This window comes from Pristis pectinata, chromosome 23 (genome assembly GCF_009764475.1).
Source record: "Pristis pectinata isolate sPriPec2 chromosome 23, sPriPec2.1.pri, whole genome shotgun sequence".
NCBI classification, from domain to species: domain Eukaryota; kingdom Metazoa; phylum Chordata; class Chondrichthyes; order Rhinopristiformes; family Pristidae; genus Pristis; species Pristis pectinata.
In genome coordinates this window covers 24,476,505-24,494,799 of record NC_067427.1, presented here as the reverse complement: position 1 = coordinate 24,494,799, position 18,295 = coordinate 24,476,505, and the positions used below count along the sequence as shown (strand labels likewise).

General features: G+C 42.4%; 1 protein-coding gene across 1 annotated transcript in view; it reads left to right on the top strand.

The window, feature by feature from the left end:
- Positions 1-18,295, top strand: part of brinp1 (bone morphogenetic protein/retinoic acid inducible neural-specific 1) — a 286,924-nt gene that overhangs the window by 206,283 nt on the left and 62,346 nt on the right. Inside the window, exon 5 of the mRNA XM_052037091.1 lies at positions 12,196-12,365. Coding sequence (XP_051893051.1) covers positions 12,196-12,365 — 170 coding nt within the window. The remainder of the gene's footprint in view (positions 1-12,195; positions 12,366-18,295) is intronic.

Sequence of the window (18,295 nt, the reverse complement as noted above, 5' to 3'; positions counted from 1 at the left end):
CCTACTCTGTTACCACGGTCCTTAGCTTTTCTCTGTTTTCTCCTGTAATCCTATCCACTTTTGCAAGATACCCAGTGAGACTGTTTCCAACATACTAGTTCAGCAAGTGCATTATTAACCATCCTAGTTATAGAGATGTCCAGCATCAGTCCATTGTGTCTGTGCTGACCACTAATCCTACACCTACATAGATCAGTACAGTACAGGAACAGACCCTTCGGCCCACAATATCTGTGCTGACCACGATGCCAATCCAAACTAATCCCACCTGCCTGCACGTGGTCTATATCTCTCCATTCCCTGCCCATTCATGTGTCTGTCTGAATATCTCTGAAACATCACTATTATATTTGCTTCCACCACTTCTGTTGGCAGCGCATTCCAGATACCTACCATTCTCTGTGTAAACAAGATGTCTCTGCCTCTCATAATTTTATATACTACTATCAGGTTGCCCCTCAGCCTCTGACACTCTAGAGAAAATGATCCAAGTTCATCCAACCTCCCCTTATAGCTCGTACTTTCTAATCCAAGCAACATCCTTGTGAACTCCCTCTTCACCCTCTACAAAGCCTCTACATCGCCAATAATGTGGTGACCAGAACTGCACACAGTAGTCCTAATGTGGCCAGACCAAAGCTTCATACAACTTCAACGTGACTTCCCGACTTTTATACACAACAGCCCATCCGATGAAAGCAAGTATGCCGTACGCCTCCTTTACCACCCTATCTGTGTTGTCATTTTCAGGGAGCTATGGACTTGCACCCCCGGATCCCCCCATACATCAATGCTCCGAAGGGTGCTGCCATTTACTGTATACTTGACCTCCCAAAGTGCAACACCTCAGACTTGTCTGGATTAAACGGTATCTGCCATTTCTCTGCCCATGTTTCCAACTGTTCTATATCCTGCTGAATCCCTTGACAACCTTCCTCACTATCCACAGCTCTGTAAGTGTTGGTATCACCAGAAAACTTACTAATCAACCCACCTACATCTTTGTCCAAATCAGTTACATCACAAACAACAGAGGTCCCAGCACTGATCCTTGTGGAACACTACTGGTCGCAGACTTCCAGTCAGAGTAACTCCCCTTCTCCGCTACCTTCTATCTTGTACAGCCAAGCCAATTTTCAATGCAGTCTACCAAGTCTCCATGGATTCCATGTGTCTTAATTTTCTGGATCAGCCATGAGGGACCTTGTCAAATGCTTCACTAAAATCCATGTCGACGACATCCACTGCCCTACCCTCAAAAATTCAATCAGATTTGTAAGACATGACCTCCGCCACACAAAGCCATGCTGACGATCCCTGATAAGTCCATGCTTTTCCAGATGTGGGTAGATCTTATCGCTAAGAATCTTCTCCAATAATTCCCTTACCACTGATATAAGGCTCACTGGTCTATATATTCCTGGTTTGTCTCTATTGCCTTTCGTAAACAGAGGAACAATATTAGCTATCTGGCAGTCCTCTGGGACCTTGCCTGTGACTAAAGACCTCTGTGAAGACCTCTCTTGCCTCTCTCAGTGATCTGGGATAGATACCATCAGGCTTTGGGGATTTATCCACCTTAATACTCTTCAAGAGCTCCAACACCCAATTATCCTTGATATCAACATGCCCTATCTTCCATGACCTTCCCTCTTGGTGAATACTGATGCAAAGTACTCACTTAGTATCTTGCCCACTTTGTCTGGCTCCAGGCATGAATTCCCTCCTTTGTCCTTGAGTGGTCCTACCCTCTTCCTAGTTACCCTCTTGTTTTTAATGTATGTATAAAATGCCTTGGGATTCTCTTTAACCTTACTCGCCAAAAACATTTCATGGCCCCCTTTAGCCCTCCTGATTCCGTGTTTAAGTTCTCTCCTGCTTCCTTTATATTCCTCAAAGGTCCTGTCCGATTTCACCTTCCTAAGCCTTACGTTTGCTTCCTCCTCCTTTTTGACAAAATTTGCAACATCTCTCATCATCCAAGGTTCCCAAACCTTGCCATCCTTGCCTTTCTTCCTCACAGGAACATGTTAGTCCTGAATTCTGACCAGCTGGCCTTTAAATGACTCCCGCATGTCAGATGTGGACCTATCCAATAACAGTTGCTCCCAATCTTCTCTCCCCAGCTCCTGCCTATAATACTGTTGTAATCCCTTATTCTCACAACATCCCCAGATTCTTCCACTCACCCATAGACTGGAGGCAATTTATAGCAGCCATTTATCCTACGTGTCTTTGGGATGTGGGAGGGAACCGGAGCACCCAGAGGAAATCCTCGCAGTCGTAGGAAGAATACACAAACTCTACAGAAATAGCATTGGAGGTCAGGATCAAAACTGGGTCACTGGAGCTGTGAGGCAGCAGCTTCACTAGCTACACCACTGTAACGTCCCATTGATTGTGTATGTAAAATTCTCCACATCTCACCTTCAGTTCTTTTGCCCTTGACCTGAAGTTTATTTTTAACTGTTGATCATGGTTCAAATCCAGCAAGAATATTGGCAGTCTTATCCTTGTCTGCCTGTAAATTCTAAATATTATAACTTTCATTTGCATGAATAAGCAGTCATCCCACATTCTACAGATTAGTAGTCTTTTTCATGTGACAAGACACTGTGTGACTGCAGCAGTTAAACATGGAAGTGTACATCAATGTTGACAACACTTATGTCGCTTGTATTCCAATCAAGTTCTTAATACTCGGGGTTTATGTGGGAACGTAAAATGTGGCAAGTTGCCTCAAAAACAGTTTTTCTTTAATATGCACAGTTTCCAAGGACTTGCAATTAAATCATTAGCGTGGGTGATGCTGGCAGACTTACAGTAGGCGAAAGAGAGAAGCAGTTGGTGTAAGGGTGTTTAACGACAGTCAGTAGGAAGGCAGGGTAACACCAATCATGGCATTTCCGTTATTTGACACAATAGGTGATGGAGAACAAACATGAGCTCCTCTGAAAACATTAGTTGTTTGGTATTTAACTCTGACAGCAAAATAAGTAGCAGCTCCTTCGTCTTTTCTCCCTCTCATTCTTCCTCATGTGTAATCTGTCAGGGTTTGAATGCAAAAGGTTTGCTCACATTCAAATCGCAAATCACACATGCAGTGGAAATTAATTTTAAAAATATGTTTTGCATTGTGCCTTATGAGTATGATTACTAAACAAATAAATATTCAGTAAATAAAAGGCTTGGTCATATTGTTGCAAATGTTGCAGGTTATTGCTTGAATTAATCAACAAATGAAGCAGTCAATGCACACGCGCAGCAAGTCTTAGAGGCATGGACTATCAATGGCAAGTGACATTTGTGCCCCATTTCCATGTCACCTATTGTACCTACCTTCACTGATCCCATTTACCTGCATCAAGCCTTCTTCCCTTGGCGATTCAAGTACTTCTTAAATGTCACGACAGTATCTGCCTCCACCCCCTCTTCAGGCTACGTATTTCCAGACTCCAACCACCCTCTGTGTGAAAAGAGTTCCTTGAAGACCCCCTGTAAACCTTTTACCTTTCACTTCAGACTTATGCCCTCTTATCTTGGACACCTCCACCACTGGAGAAAGATTCTGACTATCTACTCTATCTATCTTGCTCAGAATTTTACAGACCTCCTTCAGGTCATCCCTCCGCCTTCTCCACTCTAGGGAAAACAAAACACAATCTATCCAGTCTCTTGTTGTAGCTGAGATGCTCCAACCCAGGCAACATCCTGGTGAATTGCCTCTGCAGCACAGTCACAACTTTCCTCTTGAGTGGTGATCAGAACTGCGCACAATTCATTTTTGCAGCTGTTTAGAAGGCATTTTCCCCATCCGTCTTGCTCAGTGCGGGCTAGGAGGCAGAAACCATGGATCAGAATCAGGTTTATTATCACTGATGTTAGTCGTGAAACTTGTTGTTTTGCAGCAGCAGTACTGTGCAAGACATAACAATTACTATAAGTTACAAAATAAATAAATAGTGCAGAAGAGGAATAAGGAGGTAGTGTTTATGGGTTCATGGACTGTTCAGAAATCTGATGGCGGAGGGGAAGTTGTTGCTGAAGCATTGAGTGTAGGTCTTCACGGCCTCCTGTACCTCCTCCCTGATGGTGGTAACATGAAGAGGGCATGTCCCAGGTGGTGAGGGTCCTTAACGATGGATGCCGCTGCCTTGAGGCACCGCCTCTTCAAGATGTTGGTGGTGGGGAGGGTGGTGCCCGTGATGGAGCTGGTTGAGTTTACAACCCTCTGCAGCTTCTTTCAATCCTGCACATTGAAGCCTCCATACCAGGTGGTGATGCAACAGGACAAATAAAAAGAGAGACAAAATCAGGTTTTGTTGGCTTCTTCTGTGCTGAGTTTGACAACTGAGCATCGCCACACTGAAAGTCTCCACATTGGTTATAAATGGGCAGCATTGGTGCTGCAAACACCGCAGATACGTTGGCCTTTTAAATCCCATCCAATGTGTGTTTGGATCATTCAACTAACTCAACAAAGATCAGAAGTAGAACTGGGGACCTCCTGCAGCTTGGTTCCTTGTATTGACCCAGTAAGTCGTTCAGGGAGGTGGCAAGCAGTTTCTAAGCCCCTGCCTATCTGCAACTTTAGATTATGAACTGAATCAGTGGAGAAGGCAGGATAATTAAGCTGAAAACATGACAATCATACGAAGCAAATATTGAAGCCAAGGAGGCTGCGGTCATTTTATTTGGCGCAGTTTATTCCTGCTGCAGACTTGAAAACCTTGAGACAGGCAGAAGAAAATAATGCCTGCCATTATTTTTCATGTCCATTAAAAATACATGTTCAATTTCCCTCTGTTTATCCAAAGTCACTGACAGAACATTATTATATATAGAGTAATGGGTAAGAGTGAAACCTTTGCAGCAGAGGATTCAAATAATTTATGGATCATTGCCATTTGAATTGTGAGACAGAATCATTTCTATTCCATAGTTCCTCCTACCCATTATATTTTTGTTCTTATTTATGAAGCATTTTCAATGATAAAACTATGTGACAAGTTGGATTGCATGTTCCCTAATGTTGGTGAAAATCAGTATGATTGGCAAGTCTGGCAGAGTTGATTTGGGCTCAGCTTGACTATTAACCTTAAAACTGTTCAAGAGAAGAAACAATAATCCTTGGTAATCAATACAGAGGGGAAAACCATAAAATTGGACTCTTAACATATATAGCTTGCCAATTCAGGTAAAATTTACAGTGAAATATTACCCTCAATTTTAATCATGATCGATGCTGCCCACCATTATCAAAGGGATTAGTAATGCATGCTTTGATGCCAGTGCTGCCAAATTGGATCGCAGTAGTGTGGCTAATCCCATTTGCCTTTCACTCATGAAGGATTCAGCTTTAACACAAGGAAAAATGCCACATTTCCACAACCTGCATAGTTAGAAGGGATCATACATTACCTACAAGTTTGTCAGTCATTGATTGGAAGGAGAGTTTAGCTTCTGTTTAATACTTAGACAATGTTGGAGTTTAAGAGATTTTGAGAAAGTTCCCTGGAGTCGTACAGCATGGAAATAGGCCCTTCGATCCATCGAATCTATGCTTGACCATCAGGCAGCATCTACTGCACTAATCCTTTATTTTCTCCACATTCCCCTTAGCTCTCCCCAGCTTCTACTACTCACCTAAACACTTGGGGCAACTTACAGTGCCCAATTAACCAACCAGTCTGCAAGTCTTTGGAATGTGGGTGGAAACCATGCAGTCACAAGGAGAACATGCAAACTTCACACAGACAGCACCAGAGGTCGGGATTGAACCCGGGTCACTGGAGCTAGGGTCACTGGAGCTAAGGCCACGTCACAGGTAAACTTTAGCGGGCCACACAAGCAGAAAATGCTGGAAATGTTCAGCGAATCAAGCAGCATCTACCGAGAGAGAATCAGACATGATATTTCAGGTCAATGAGCCTTCATGAAAACTGAAGAAACGAGAAAACACGTGTGTTTAATTTGCAGAGAAGACGGACAGGGAGAACAGAGGAGAATGGCTGTGATAGGGTGCAGACCAAAGTTGTCCAAGTAACCCAATGCTTTCAGGACCAAGTACTTAATAGTCATATGGAGGTAGTTAGAAAGAAAATAAAAAAAAGCAAAAGTACATGCTGGAACTGTTAGAGTTTGAATGCAACAATTGCTGGAAATCTCCAGCAGATCAGGCAGCATCTGTGGGGAGAAAAAAACTGGGTTCAAGTATATAAAAAGATAAGGCTAACATAAGCTCAAGGTTCAGCACCTCATCTTCTGCTGTGACTCAATTTTGAACTCAACAACTTCAGTTAACTGGCCAGTTCCAATGTAAGATCAGTTTCGCTCTCACTACAGATCCTGACAGACCTGCGAAGTATTTTCAGTACTTCCTGTTTTTATTTCAGATTTTCAGCATCTGCAGGTGATTTTTTTGGGGTTTTCACACTTCGGCTTCAACCTGTTGCTGTGGGCTTTTGTGGCTGTTCCATTGGGTGTTGCACTGGGTCACAGGAACGGGGAACAGAGCCTCCTGTTGGAGGGTGGAGAGTTTTCAAAGGAAGGCCCAATCCACCTAACGTCTTTCGGAAGTAGTTCTCCTATTTCTCAGTCAGTGGCACAACAACGCACGAAGGAGGTGATGGATGTTCCACATTTAGGGACCGGCAAATTCATCTCCTTTCCACAGGGAGAAAGCAGCAGAGAACGCAAGCTTGAAGTTCCTGACAGGCTTTTCAATGCTCCAAGGAGCCATATTGCTCTGAGCTCAAACAGGGAAGTGTATAACTGCAGGGGATTATGCTCCTTTAGTGCAGAGTTGACCTGTGAGTATTTTCTCCATGCCTGATGACCCAAAACTCTAAACACTGCAGCTGCTGGAAATCTGGAAGAAAAGAGAACAGGAAATGGTGATAACATACAGCAGGTCAGGCAGCATCTGTGGAAAGAGAAAAAGTTACCATTTCAGCTCCTCTATCAGAACAGAAAGCAATAGCATCAAAATAGGAGCAGGAATAGGCCTGATGTTCCCTTGAACTTCTCCATTATTGCATAAGTTTATGGCCATCAGACCTTGGCCTCAGCTCCTCTTTCTTGCCTGTTCGCCATATCTCTTTGATTGCCCCATAGATCAAAATTCTGTCCATCTCAGTCCAGAATGGATTCAATAATTTGGCCTCTGCTTGTCTCTGGGATAAATAGTTCCAAAGATTTAGAACTCTCTCAGAGAAGAAATTCCTCCTCATCTCTATCTTTAATGATGCCCCTTGTTATGGAGTCGTACAATAATGAAACAAGCCCTCCTGCCCACCAAGTCTGCGCTGAACATGGACGATTCATTTACACTGATCCTACATTAATCCCATTTTATTCTCCCCACATTCCTATCAACTCCCCCTGGATTCTGCAACCCACCTACATACTAGGGACAATTTACAGTAGCCGATTAACCTTTGAAACCTGCATGTCTTTGGGATGTGGGATGAAACTGGAAGACCGAGAGGAAACCCACAAAGTCACAGGTAAAATGTGCCAACTCCGCACAGACAGCACATGAGATCAGGATTGAACTCGGGTTATTGGCATTGTGGTGCAACGGTTTGCCCAACTCTGTGACTGTGATGCCCTAACTTCTGACACTATGGACCTGATGCTCGATTCCCCCCACAAGGAAAACCTCTGCTTGGCATACATCTTTTCACACTTCTTCAGAACCTTACATGCAAAAATAAGATCATGTTGACGCATGGCCAAGGAAGTACACCAGTGCCTCTACTTCCTCAGAAGGTTAAGGAAATTTGGCATTTCTCCTATGATCTTCGCCAATTTTTACTGATGCGCTGTAGGGAGCGTCCTATCCAGACGCATCACAACATGGTACGGCAATGGCTCTGCCCAAAACCACAAGAAATTGCAGATAGTTGTGAACACAGCACAGTCTATCACGAAAATCAGCCTCCCCTCCATTGACATCAAACTTCTCCCAACGGTCAAAGCGTTCAGAGCTGCGCCAGGCCTCATCTCTTCTTTGCCAGTTCTCCATCACCCTCAATTCCCAAACGTTTCAAACATTTATCTACTTGCTCTTCCAGTACCTCCAATGATCCTGCCTTCCAGGAAAGCAGTCAACATAATCAAAGACCCCTCCCACCCCGGTCATTCTCTCTTCTCCTCCCCTTCCATTGGGCACAAGATACAAAAGCTTGAAAACATGTACCACCAGGCTCAAGAACAGCTTCTATCCCGCTGTTAACAGACTTTTGAACAGGCCTCTTGTACAATAAAGGTGAACTCTGGATCTCTCAATCTACCTCATCATGGCCCTTACACCTTATTTGTCTACCTGTACTGCACTTTCTCTGGAATTGTCACTCTATATTCTGAAATTTGTTATTGTTTTTCCTTTGGTACTACCTCAATGTATTTATGTTTGGAATGATCTGTGTTCACCATCATTTTCAGAACAGAGACTCATGAGAGACATCACCTTCTTGGTTTACCATGTTTTTTATTTAAATATTGTTGACCCAAAATGGAGCTTGCTCACTTGAACAAGACAAAAGACCGAGAAGCTCCATCAACTGAAGTGATTGATAATAAATGTTCCTTTAACAGTGGGTGATTAGATTTAGATGTTTTGGTATCTACAGGTTTTCAAGCGGAAATTCATGTTTCTTTTCCTTTCAACAGAGTTTGGCAAATTGATGCCATTTGCTGTCAAGATGAAGCCCATAATTTTCAGCCTTTAGTTTGCACACTGTAAAAGCATTGATATTCGCATTTGATGTTTTAGTTCCAAAGAAATAGCTGATATCCAATTCTTCAAGCTTTCACGAATCTAAGGGTTGATCTAATTGTAGAGTCCACAGCAATTTTTTTTTAGGAATTGGAGGATACTTCACTGTAAACAGGGCAGAATGTTTTCAATCAGGGATGCCAACAAGCTGCCAATCAACACAGGAAACAGCATGCACAGGTTCCATAGACATTAAAATGAGGCCCAACCATCAAAATAGTTCAAGCCTCCTGCTGCTTGCAACAGTCACAATTAATTCTCAGTAGCCTGGTTGATTTATCCCACACACCAGAAAGCACACAAGGAAAGGTGAGCCCATGCCAATGGAATATTGTCTTGTCCCATGCTCACGATGTATATAAAAAAACATTTGCAACTCTCATCTGTATCACTTCAACTGTAATTCAGGACTTGCGGCCACAATCCAGATTTCTAAAAGTGAATTGAACTGGCATTCTGGATCGTCAGCTAAGGGAATCACTTTCTCATTTAAAATACATTCCCTTCCTCCCCACTCCCCCATACTGAGGCCAGGAAAGGTTTGACAAAGCTCCAACTGCACAATCTATTCATTAAACTTGTGTATTGACCATAGAAATGAAATGACCCAGACAAGCAAAGTGAAGAGGCGCACAATACAGTGGTGACATTTATACTGAACAATTGAGACACTCAGATAAGACATGGCAAAGCCTCTTAGCAGAGATTGATGGGAGTTATAATAAGAGTCAACATATTTCTGTGAATAAGTAGGACCGATGCCATATTTTGAGCAGAATGTCTTTTAAACTGTGAATGTACTGGGACCGTCAAGGGAAAATCATAAAACCACAGATTTGAGTCTTGGCTTCCTGAGCATGCTCAGTATATATACTAAAACCTTTTAACACGATTAATTTAGTGAAGAAGCTTGCTTTGAATATCCAACCAGCCGAATTGTTTTGTTACGCTACCATTTAGACCATTGGTATGCAGTAAAAATTTAATAGTTTTATTTTCTTGTTCAGGTTAAACAAAATAATCCTGTATTTTTCGTACAATGTGGCAGTAACCAGAGAACAAAGATTTCAGATAATTTCCAAAAAAAAGATGCAGCAGGGGAATCTGAGGAAAATTCCTTTTACTCGGCAAATTTTCCTGATTTGGATTGCACAAGCTGAAAGAGAAGTGAAAACAGAATCAATAGTGATCTTCAGAAAGGATTGGCCAAGTATTTAGAAAGAAAAAAGATACTTCTCGTATCAAAGTGGAAAGGGCAGGGGAGTGCAATTATTTGGACAGCTCCTTCAAAAAGCTGGCATGAAGTGATGGGCTCCATGATTCTTTAAGTCACTGGATCGTTTGCTCAGCAGGAAATACACTGAGCACACACTCAGGACACACACTGTGACACCTCTGTTTAAGAAGGAGGGAGGCAAAAGGCGGGAAGTTATAGGCCGGTTAGCCTGACCTCAGTAGTTGGCAAGATTTTAGAGTCCATTATTAAGGATGAAATTTCTGAGTATTTTGAAGTGTATGATAAAATAGGATGAAGTCAGCATCGTTTCATTAAGGGGAGATCTTTCCTGACAAATCTGTTAGAATTCCTTGAGGAGGTAACAAGCAGGTTAGACTACAGAGAGTCAGTGGACATTATTTACTTGGATTTTCCGAAGGCCTTTCACAGGCTGCCATACACAAGGCTGTGAAGCAAGGTAAGAGCTCATGTTGTTAGAGGCAAGGTACTAGCATGGATAGAAGATTGGCTGACTGGTAGAAGTCAGTGAGTGGCATAAAGGGGTCATTTACAGAATGGCCGCTGGTGACGAGTGAAGTTCCGCAGGGGTCAGTGTTGGGACCGCAGCTTTTCACTTTATACATTAATAATCTGGCTGAAGGAACTGACGACATTGTGGCCAAGTTTGCAGATGATACCAAGATAGGTGGAGGAACAGGTTGTGTCGCAAAAGCAGGCAGTCTGCAGAAGGACTCAGACAGGTTAGGAGAGTGGGCAAAGAAGTGGCTGATGGAATACAATGTGGGGAAGTGTGGGGTTATGCACTTTGGTAGGAAGAATAAAGGAGTAGATTATTTTCTAAATGGGGAGAAAATTAAGAAATCAGAGGTGCAAAGGGACGTGAGAGTCCAAGTTCAGGATTCCCTGAAGGTTAACTTGCAGATTGAGTCGGTAGTAAAGAAGGCAAATGCAATGTCAGTCTTCACTTTAAGAGGACTAGAATATAAAAGCAAGGATGTACTGCTGAGGCTTTATAAGGCATTGGTCAGACTGCATTTGGAATATTGTGAGCAATTCTGGGCCCCTTATTTACGGAAAGATGTGCTGGCCCTGGAGAGGGTCCAGAGGAGGTTAGGCAGAGGAATGATCCTGGGAATGAAAGGCTTAACATATGAGGAGTGTTTGATGTCTCTGGGTCTATACTTGATGGAGTTCAGAAGGATGAGGGCTGATCTCATTGAAACCAACCAGAAACTGAAAGGCGTAGATGGAGTGGACATGGAGAGGACATTTCCACTAGTAGGAGAGTCTAGGATCTGAGGGCAGATCCTCAAAATAAAGGGACATACCTTTAAAGCTGAGATGAGGAGGAATTTCTTCAGTCAGATGGTGATGAATCTGTGGAATTTGTTGCCACAGAGTGTTGTGGAGGCCAAATCATTGAGTATATTTAAGGCAGAGATTGATATATTCTTGATTGGTAAAGAGGTTGAAAGGTTATGGGGAGAAGGTGGGAGATTAGGGTTGGAAAAAAATCAGCCATGATTGAATGGTGGAGCAGACTCGATGGGCTGAATGGCCTAATTCTACTCCTATATCTTATGATCTTATGGGTCAGGCAAGCTTGTTAGTACTTCTGGAGTTCAGCTGGGTCAGGGAGAAACTTATTGCTGTTTCTGCAGAGTAAGAATCTCAGGTATTTGTGTTACTACTCCACGTTCAAGCTCATCCAGAGAATGTTTTGTTTGCTCATGACGTGTTACAAGTTGCCTTGTTTCATAACTGCTTGAGAAGCATCCTGATGATTGTCAGGTTACCTGGCTCATCTATCATTCCAGACAAGGATCTCAGGCTGTCTGGTACCTACGATGGTTAAAGAGTACTTTGAACATTACTCCTGCTGACTGACATAAATTCCACAGGTGAATGCATTGTTGGAGGGAGGGCTTATCATTGTCACAAACAGCTTGACAACCAGCACTGGCAGATGAATTATTTTCAGATTGCTAAAATAAATATCTGTCGCAGTCATTGGATGTATTTGCTAAAACAATGGTGCCATCACATGGAATCAAAGAGTGCTAACGTGCAGAAGCAGGGCTGTCCATGTTTATTGAGATGTTTCGGTATGACAGCATATTCGTTTCCTTTTGCTGGTTACCTTTGCTAAAGTTTCAATTAATTCTTCTCTCTGCAGGAGAAGAAGCACTTACCATGTATATGGATAAAAGCAAGTTAGACAAAAAGTCTGCAAATGCCAGTCAGAGTGTAGAGGCCCTTCATCAGCTAGCCTCTTCATATTTCATTGATCGCGACGGGACCATGCGAAGACTTCATGAAATCCAAATCTCTACTGGAGCAATCAAGGTACTTCACCCATGATCTTTTACAATACAAAAAATTGTCGGGTAATGGTTATGACAATGGCCATTTTCCAGAATCAAAAGGTCATTCATCCTAAATGGTAATACAATGGAGTGATAATAAGCATTGGCTACTCATGATACATTCTGTCAGATTTCAGTTCCAATTGATAGAGCAGAGTAAAAAGTTTAATGCAGGAAAAATCAATTGGTACTATTGTGCATGTTGAATTCCATACCCTTATGTGTCAAGGATCATGATTGTAGTGTTTCCATTCACCTTAGGACCTGGCATCAAACTGGTTTTCTTAAGACACCAACTTCTACATGATTTCAAGTGGAGTAACTTATAATAATTCCATATGTGCATGCATTACATAAGTATATAATTGAGCCAGCTGTCTATTGTAGTAAAGATGGCTATAGATCAGGTTGTGTCGAATTTCTGCAGGTTGTATCGAAAAACTGGTCAAAATAATGCAATCTTGCTCAATAAATGTGCCTCCCAGATCATAAGCACAATTGTTCACATGATAAGGGATAAGAGGAAGTTAGAAACAGAGAGAAAGAGACTGAGAGACTGAGAGTCTGAACAGGCTGATCTTGCATATCTGGTCGCTTGAAAGGCTGTATGGATGGCATTTCAATCAGGAACTTGGGGGACAGATTCACAATGCAGAATAGTTTTGCATCTGGTATGTGTTGTTCTCACTCCACAGGCCAACATGAATCGTAATTTGATGAGAGGTGCCAATAGACTGAAAGGTACCAGTAATTTACTCACTTGGGAGCTATAAGACATGACTGCTGAAGTTAGAACGATTAAATTCGGAGTAATCCAGAGGGCTCAGAGCTTGTTAACAGTGAAACTGTGGAACACTGCTGCAGAAGACACAACCCCCTGCGAGCACTAATGTGGGAGATCAGCTTGTAGATTATATAAAAGGAACATTACTATGTTTCAGACATAAAATATTTCAGGGTCTGCAGTCAAGTCACTCTGTAACTTGAAGTCTCCTGACTTTCCTTAGCCTTGTACAACTTTCTTTACCAACTTTGAAGCTTGGTGTGAATGAATGAGAATCAGATGAGAGGTCATTGACTTGAAATGTTAACTCTGTTTCTCTCTCCGCAGATGTGGCCTGATGTGCTGAGTTTCTCCAGCACTTGCTCCTTTTACTTATATTTGTATTATCTCCCTTGGTGCTTTACAGCCACAGCTGGAATCCTTACTGTTTTGACACAGATTAATTAGTAATTGTGTTGGGTGCTTTTGGGGGTAAACTCAGAGTCACTGCAATCAGAAGAGTGTCAATCAGTGCAGCAGCTCTAGGTTATCCAGAGAAATTCAAATGACAAAAGCAGAAGGATATCCTCCATAATTCATAATGTGATAATTACAACTTCATACACAGAAATAAAGTTATGTTAATAAAGGCATTGAAAACTCAAAGGATCTGCACCAACATAGCTGTTCGTCTCAATGTATTAGAACGTAGAACAGTACAGCACAGAACAGGCCTTTCGGCCCACAATGTTGTGCCGACATAGCTATTCCCTCCTACCTACATAATGCCCATATTCCTCTATTTTCCTCTCATTCACGTGCCCGTCTTAAAAGCCCCCAATGAATTTGCCTCCACCACCCTATCAGGCAACGCATTCCAGGCATCCGCCACTCTCTGAGTAAAAAACTTACCCCTCACATCTGTTCTGAACCTATTCCCTCTCACCTTAAATGCATGCCCTCTGGTATTGGATCGCTCAAAAGTGGGAAAAAGATATTGCTTGTCCACCCTATCTATGCCCCTCATAATTTTATACACCTCCAACAGGTCACCCCTCAGCCTCTGCCACTCCAGAGAAAAGAGCCCAAGTTTGTCCAGCCTCTCCTGATAGTACGTGCCCTATAATCCAGGCATCACCCTAGTAAACCTCCTCTGCACCCTTTCCAAAGCCTCGACATCCTTCCTATAGTGAGGTGATTAGTGTGCACGATGTTTTAAAACCTTGAGTACGAGTTGACCTAAAACCATAATTCTGTCTAAGTAATGAACGGTCACTGTGTGTGTTATTTGAAATCACTCATTCAATGTGTTGAAAGGGAAGTTTAGCATCCGTGGCACTTATTGGAACATCGGAAGTGACAGAAGTTATTACTGTGAGAGAGTTATTGCTGATAATGGAGATAATGAGAAAATCTCACAGTTATGTTTGCGTGGGAGATTCAGAATTAATTTGCAAACTGTACTGACAGTGTAACTTTCTGCTAAATCCTTTCTTTTTTTGTGGGAAATAAAACCTTGCAACAAAATCACTATTCACACATGAATTAAATAGATAACTCGTGTGTTTAGCCCTCCTGCCTTCTCACTTTTGTACCCTCAGTCCCAGTAGATGTGTTTTTCCAAAGGTGCTGGACTTCCTTCTCAAAGCTGCTACTTCTGCATGTGGAGCTCAGGCCATGAAAACCTGAGATCCAAAAACAGATCATATTTGTACTGCATGTTGCAGGTAAGTAGTTAGAAATCCATGCTTAAAAAATGTTGATAGAACTGGAGTAAAACGATGTCTTTTGAGGGACATTTTTGTTTGGAAAAGGGCTCCAAGTGCCTGTCGGTTGATGTATCAACCACACGACTTTGTTTAAGTGGCAACTTTAACACAGTGAATGATTTCCTAAGAGCACAATCAGACAAGTATTGACACAGAAGAAAATATTATGATGTCGCCAATATTTTCATGAAAGGGGTAGATTTTAATCATAAAGGGAATACTTGGAATAATTACGTGAGAATTCCCCATGCAAATAACTTGTAAATGCCCACTTCTAAAGCTATCAAAAAGAATCTAAAGTTGGGAGTTAATGAGTATGGAAGAAGAGACTAGGTTATAGGGAAATAAGTGGGACAATGTGATTGATGGAATTGCTTTTAGAGTTAGCAGAGGCTGTACAGTAACACTGCAGGTATTACAGCTCTCTCACAGTTCCAGTGACCTGGGTTTGATCCTGACCTCTGGTGCTGCCTGCGTGGAGTTTGCATGTTCTCCCTGTGACTGCGTGGGTCTCCCTCCCAGTGCTCCAGTTCCCTCCCATGTCCCAAAGATGTCCAGGTGGTTTGTTTAACTGGCTGCTATCAAATTACCTCCAGTGTAGATTGCTTGTGGGTAAATTATGGGTTAATGGGCATGCATGAGAGAATAGGTTAGTGGGTAATAACTTAGGGGATAGGATTGATTGATTACTCTGAAAGCTGGCATGGACTCAGTAGGCTGAATGGCCTCCTTCCATGTCAGTGTGAAAATGTGATGCATTTTATACAATTGGCACCTCAAGCCATGGAAAGATATCGCCAATACCATTTGCTCCAGGTTCTCCAGATTCACTGGAAAGATAAGTGAACCAATGTTAGCGTTCTCTCCCAGGCCAACGTCCTTAAAATTGAGGCCCTAGTTATCTTCAATCAGCTTCACTAGGCAAAAAACATCTGCGCTCTGTCACAGGAAAGATTATCAGGCACACAGACAAAAAGATTAATGGATCTGGGCAAAGTCTCCATGTAAGAAGGCAATATTGCCATGTCTCTCAGGAGTTCCTATCCCATGACCACTCAAAAAGGAGAAGGAACATTTGGGATGGTTTTAAGAACCTCAAGTCCACTAGAAGCACAGAGAAGGAGTGCATCATCTCATAGTAGTAGTAGTAATAGAAGGAAGAAGAAGAATAAAAGGAAGTAGAAGAGGAAGAAAAGAAGAAGAACTGTTAGAGGTGACATCTTATCTGCCTCTCATGGGGATATAAAAGGTGGCTTGGTGCTATACAAAGAACGATGGAGTTCTCCCTGATACTGATCTTACATGGCTCTAAGTTCAAAAGTAGATCATATCGTCATTAACATTATGCTATTGTGAGTGCAGTTTGGTGACTGTGCATCCTATATCTCATGGGAAGTGCTTTGGTTTCACACCCACTGGGATGCAATGGAGCTGTGCAAAATATAATGAGAAAGCAGCTCTTTTTCTGAGATGATTTCAAGGTATTGCATTATTTAGCCTGAATCATGGGTCTCTCTCCCTCTCGCCCTCCCTCCCTCTCACAACACATCCAACATGTGCTGTTCGGTAGGTTAATTGCTACCCTAAATGACTCCTAGTGTGTAGACAAGTGGTAGAATCTGGGGGGAATTGATGGGAATATGGAGACAATAAAATGCGATTAGTGTAAATGGGTACTGTATCATTGTTGAGGACCAGAGGGCCTGTTTCTGTCTTGGACGACTCTATGTCACTAAAAACTGAGTTCATATTCCAGATAGATAACTTGAATCAGTAATACAGAGAAAGTGACTTGAATTTGCTATTGAGCTTCTCAGTTTGCAACACGGCCTGGTGGAAGATGAGGGGCCGTTCCTCAAGCTTACAGTGATCCTCATTCAAACAGTTCAGGAAGTCTCCAGATCCTCCTGATGTGAGATGGAGATGTAGAGGGATTGTACGTCCACTTTGAAGATTGGGGCCAGGAATTTGGAAACTGTCAAAGTGATGGAGGCCGTCAGAGCTCTCATGGATGTAAGCGAGAATAGGCTAGACCGAGGAAGAAAGGATGAAGCAAAAGGAGTAAGAAATAAATGCAAAATAAAATAAAGTACAGATGCTGGAAGTCTGATATAAAAGCAGAAAATGCTGGAAGCACTCTGTGGAAAGAGAAACAGAATTAATATTTCAGTTCAAAGACCTTTTGTCAGAATGTTCTGATGAAGGGTACCATACCTGATATGTTAACTGTTTCTCTTTCCACTGATGCTGCCTGACCTGCTGTAGGAAGAAAGAAGTTCATGGTATAAGAGCAGCCTGAAACACTGGGTCTGCCCAGACAGTCATGCTTATGGATGTTGAGCTGGAGGAAGAAGCAGACAGTGCAGTACTGGGAGGTTGTAAGGTTGCAGGCTGTGGAGGGAAGAACTCCTAAGGAAATAAGGTACTTGAGTGCCGGGAAGACAATGATGAAATGTTCAGTGGTGGGAGTCCTGGCTCAGGAGGAGGTATAACGAGGTGTCTGAGAGCTGACTTACAGAGTCTTCAAGAGGGAGCTCAGTTCACCAAACCACACCCACACCACTGTTGTCATCGGATTGGTCGATGCTGTCAAGGTTGGTCTGTTGTGAGTGGAGGGCTGCAAGTTCAGAATGCAGAGGTTAAAGTGAGTAAGGGAGGGATCAAGGCTGTCAACATTGTGTCAGCAGTTAGTGATGAATGGGCCTCACAATCCCATGGTTAGTGTCCCAGTTCACTTCCTTTGCTAATATCTGTGATAAAATGCTACATGATTCCTTATAATGGAGGCTGAATACGTAGTTTGGAGGTCAGCTTAATTTACTCAAGAAAAGCATGAAAAGTCATTGTAGAAGTGGTTGCATTTATACTCATGATAGAACATCTGTTTATGGTCAGTGTTACGACAGGGTTGATGCACCTAACGACCTTTGTTGGTCTGTACTGTCACGTGAATTGTGCGAACGATGTTATTGACATATTATGAACCTACCCAAGACTCTCTTTGAAAATTCATCCATTTAGTACAGGTAAATGTGTATCGTCACATGTGTTAGATTTTGGTGCCCTTATCGTTTGGATAAAACTATCACAAGGGCTAATTCATAACTGCAGAGCAGAAGACAGCAAGAGTGGTTTGTTTAGATACTCTTGCTTTTTGTCTTCCCCTTGCTTTTGTCTTCCCAACTTTTTCGTCACTCTGGCAAAGAAAGAAGTAGACTACTTCTGGAGATACACTGTACTTCATCTCCCCCTCCCCTCCTTTTCTCTGCAAGCCAGCTGTCACAACACAAAATAAATGGGTCCAAATGTGATTAGGTGTATGCAAATACATGCAAAACCATGAGATGCTGTGGATGCCAATTGATTCCTAGCTTTTAA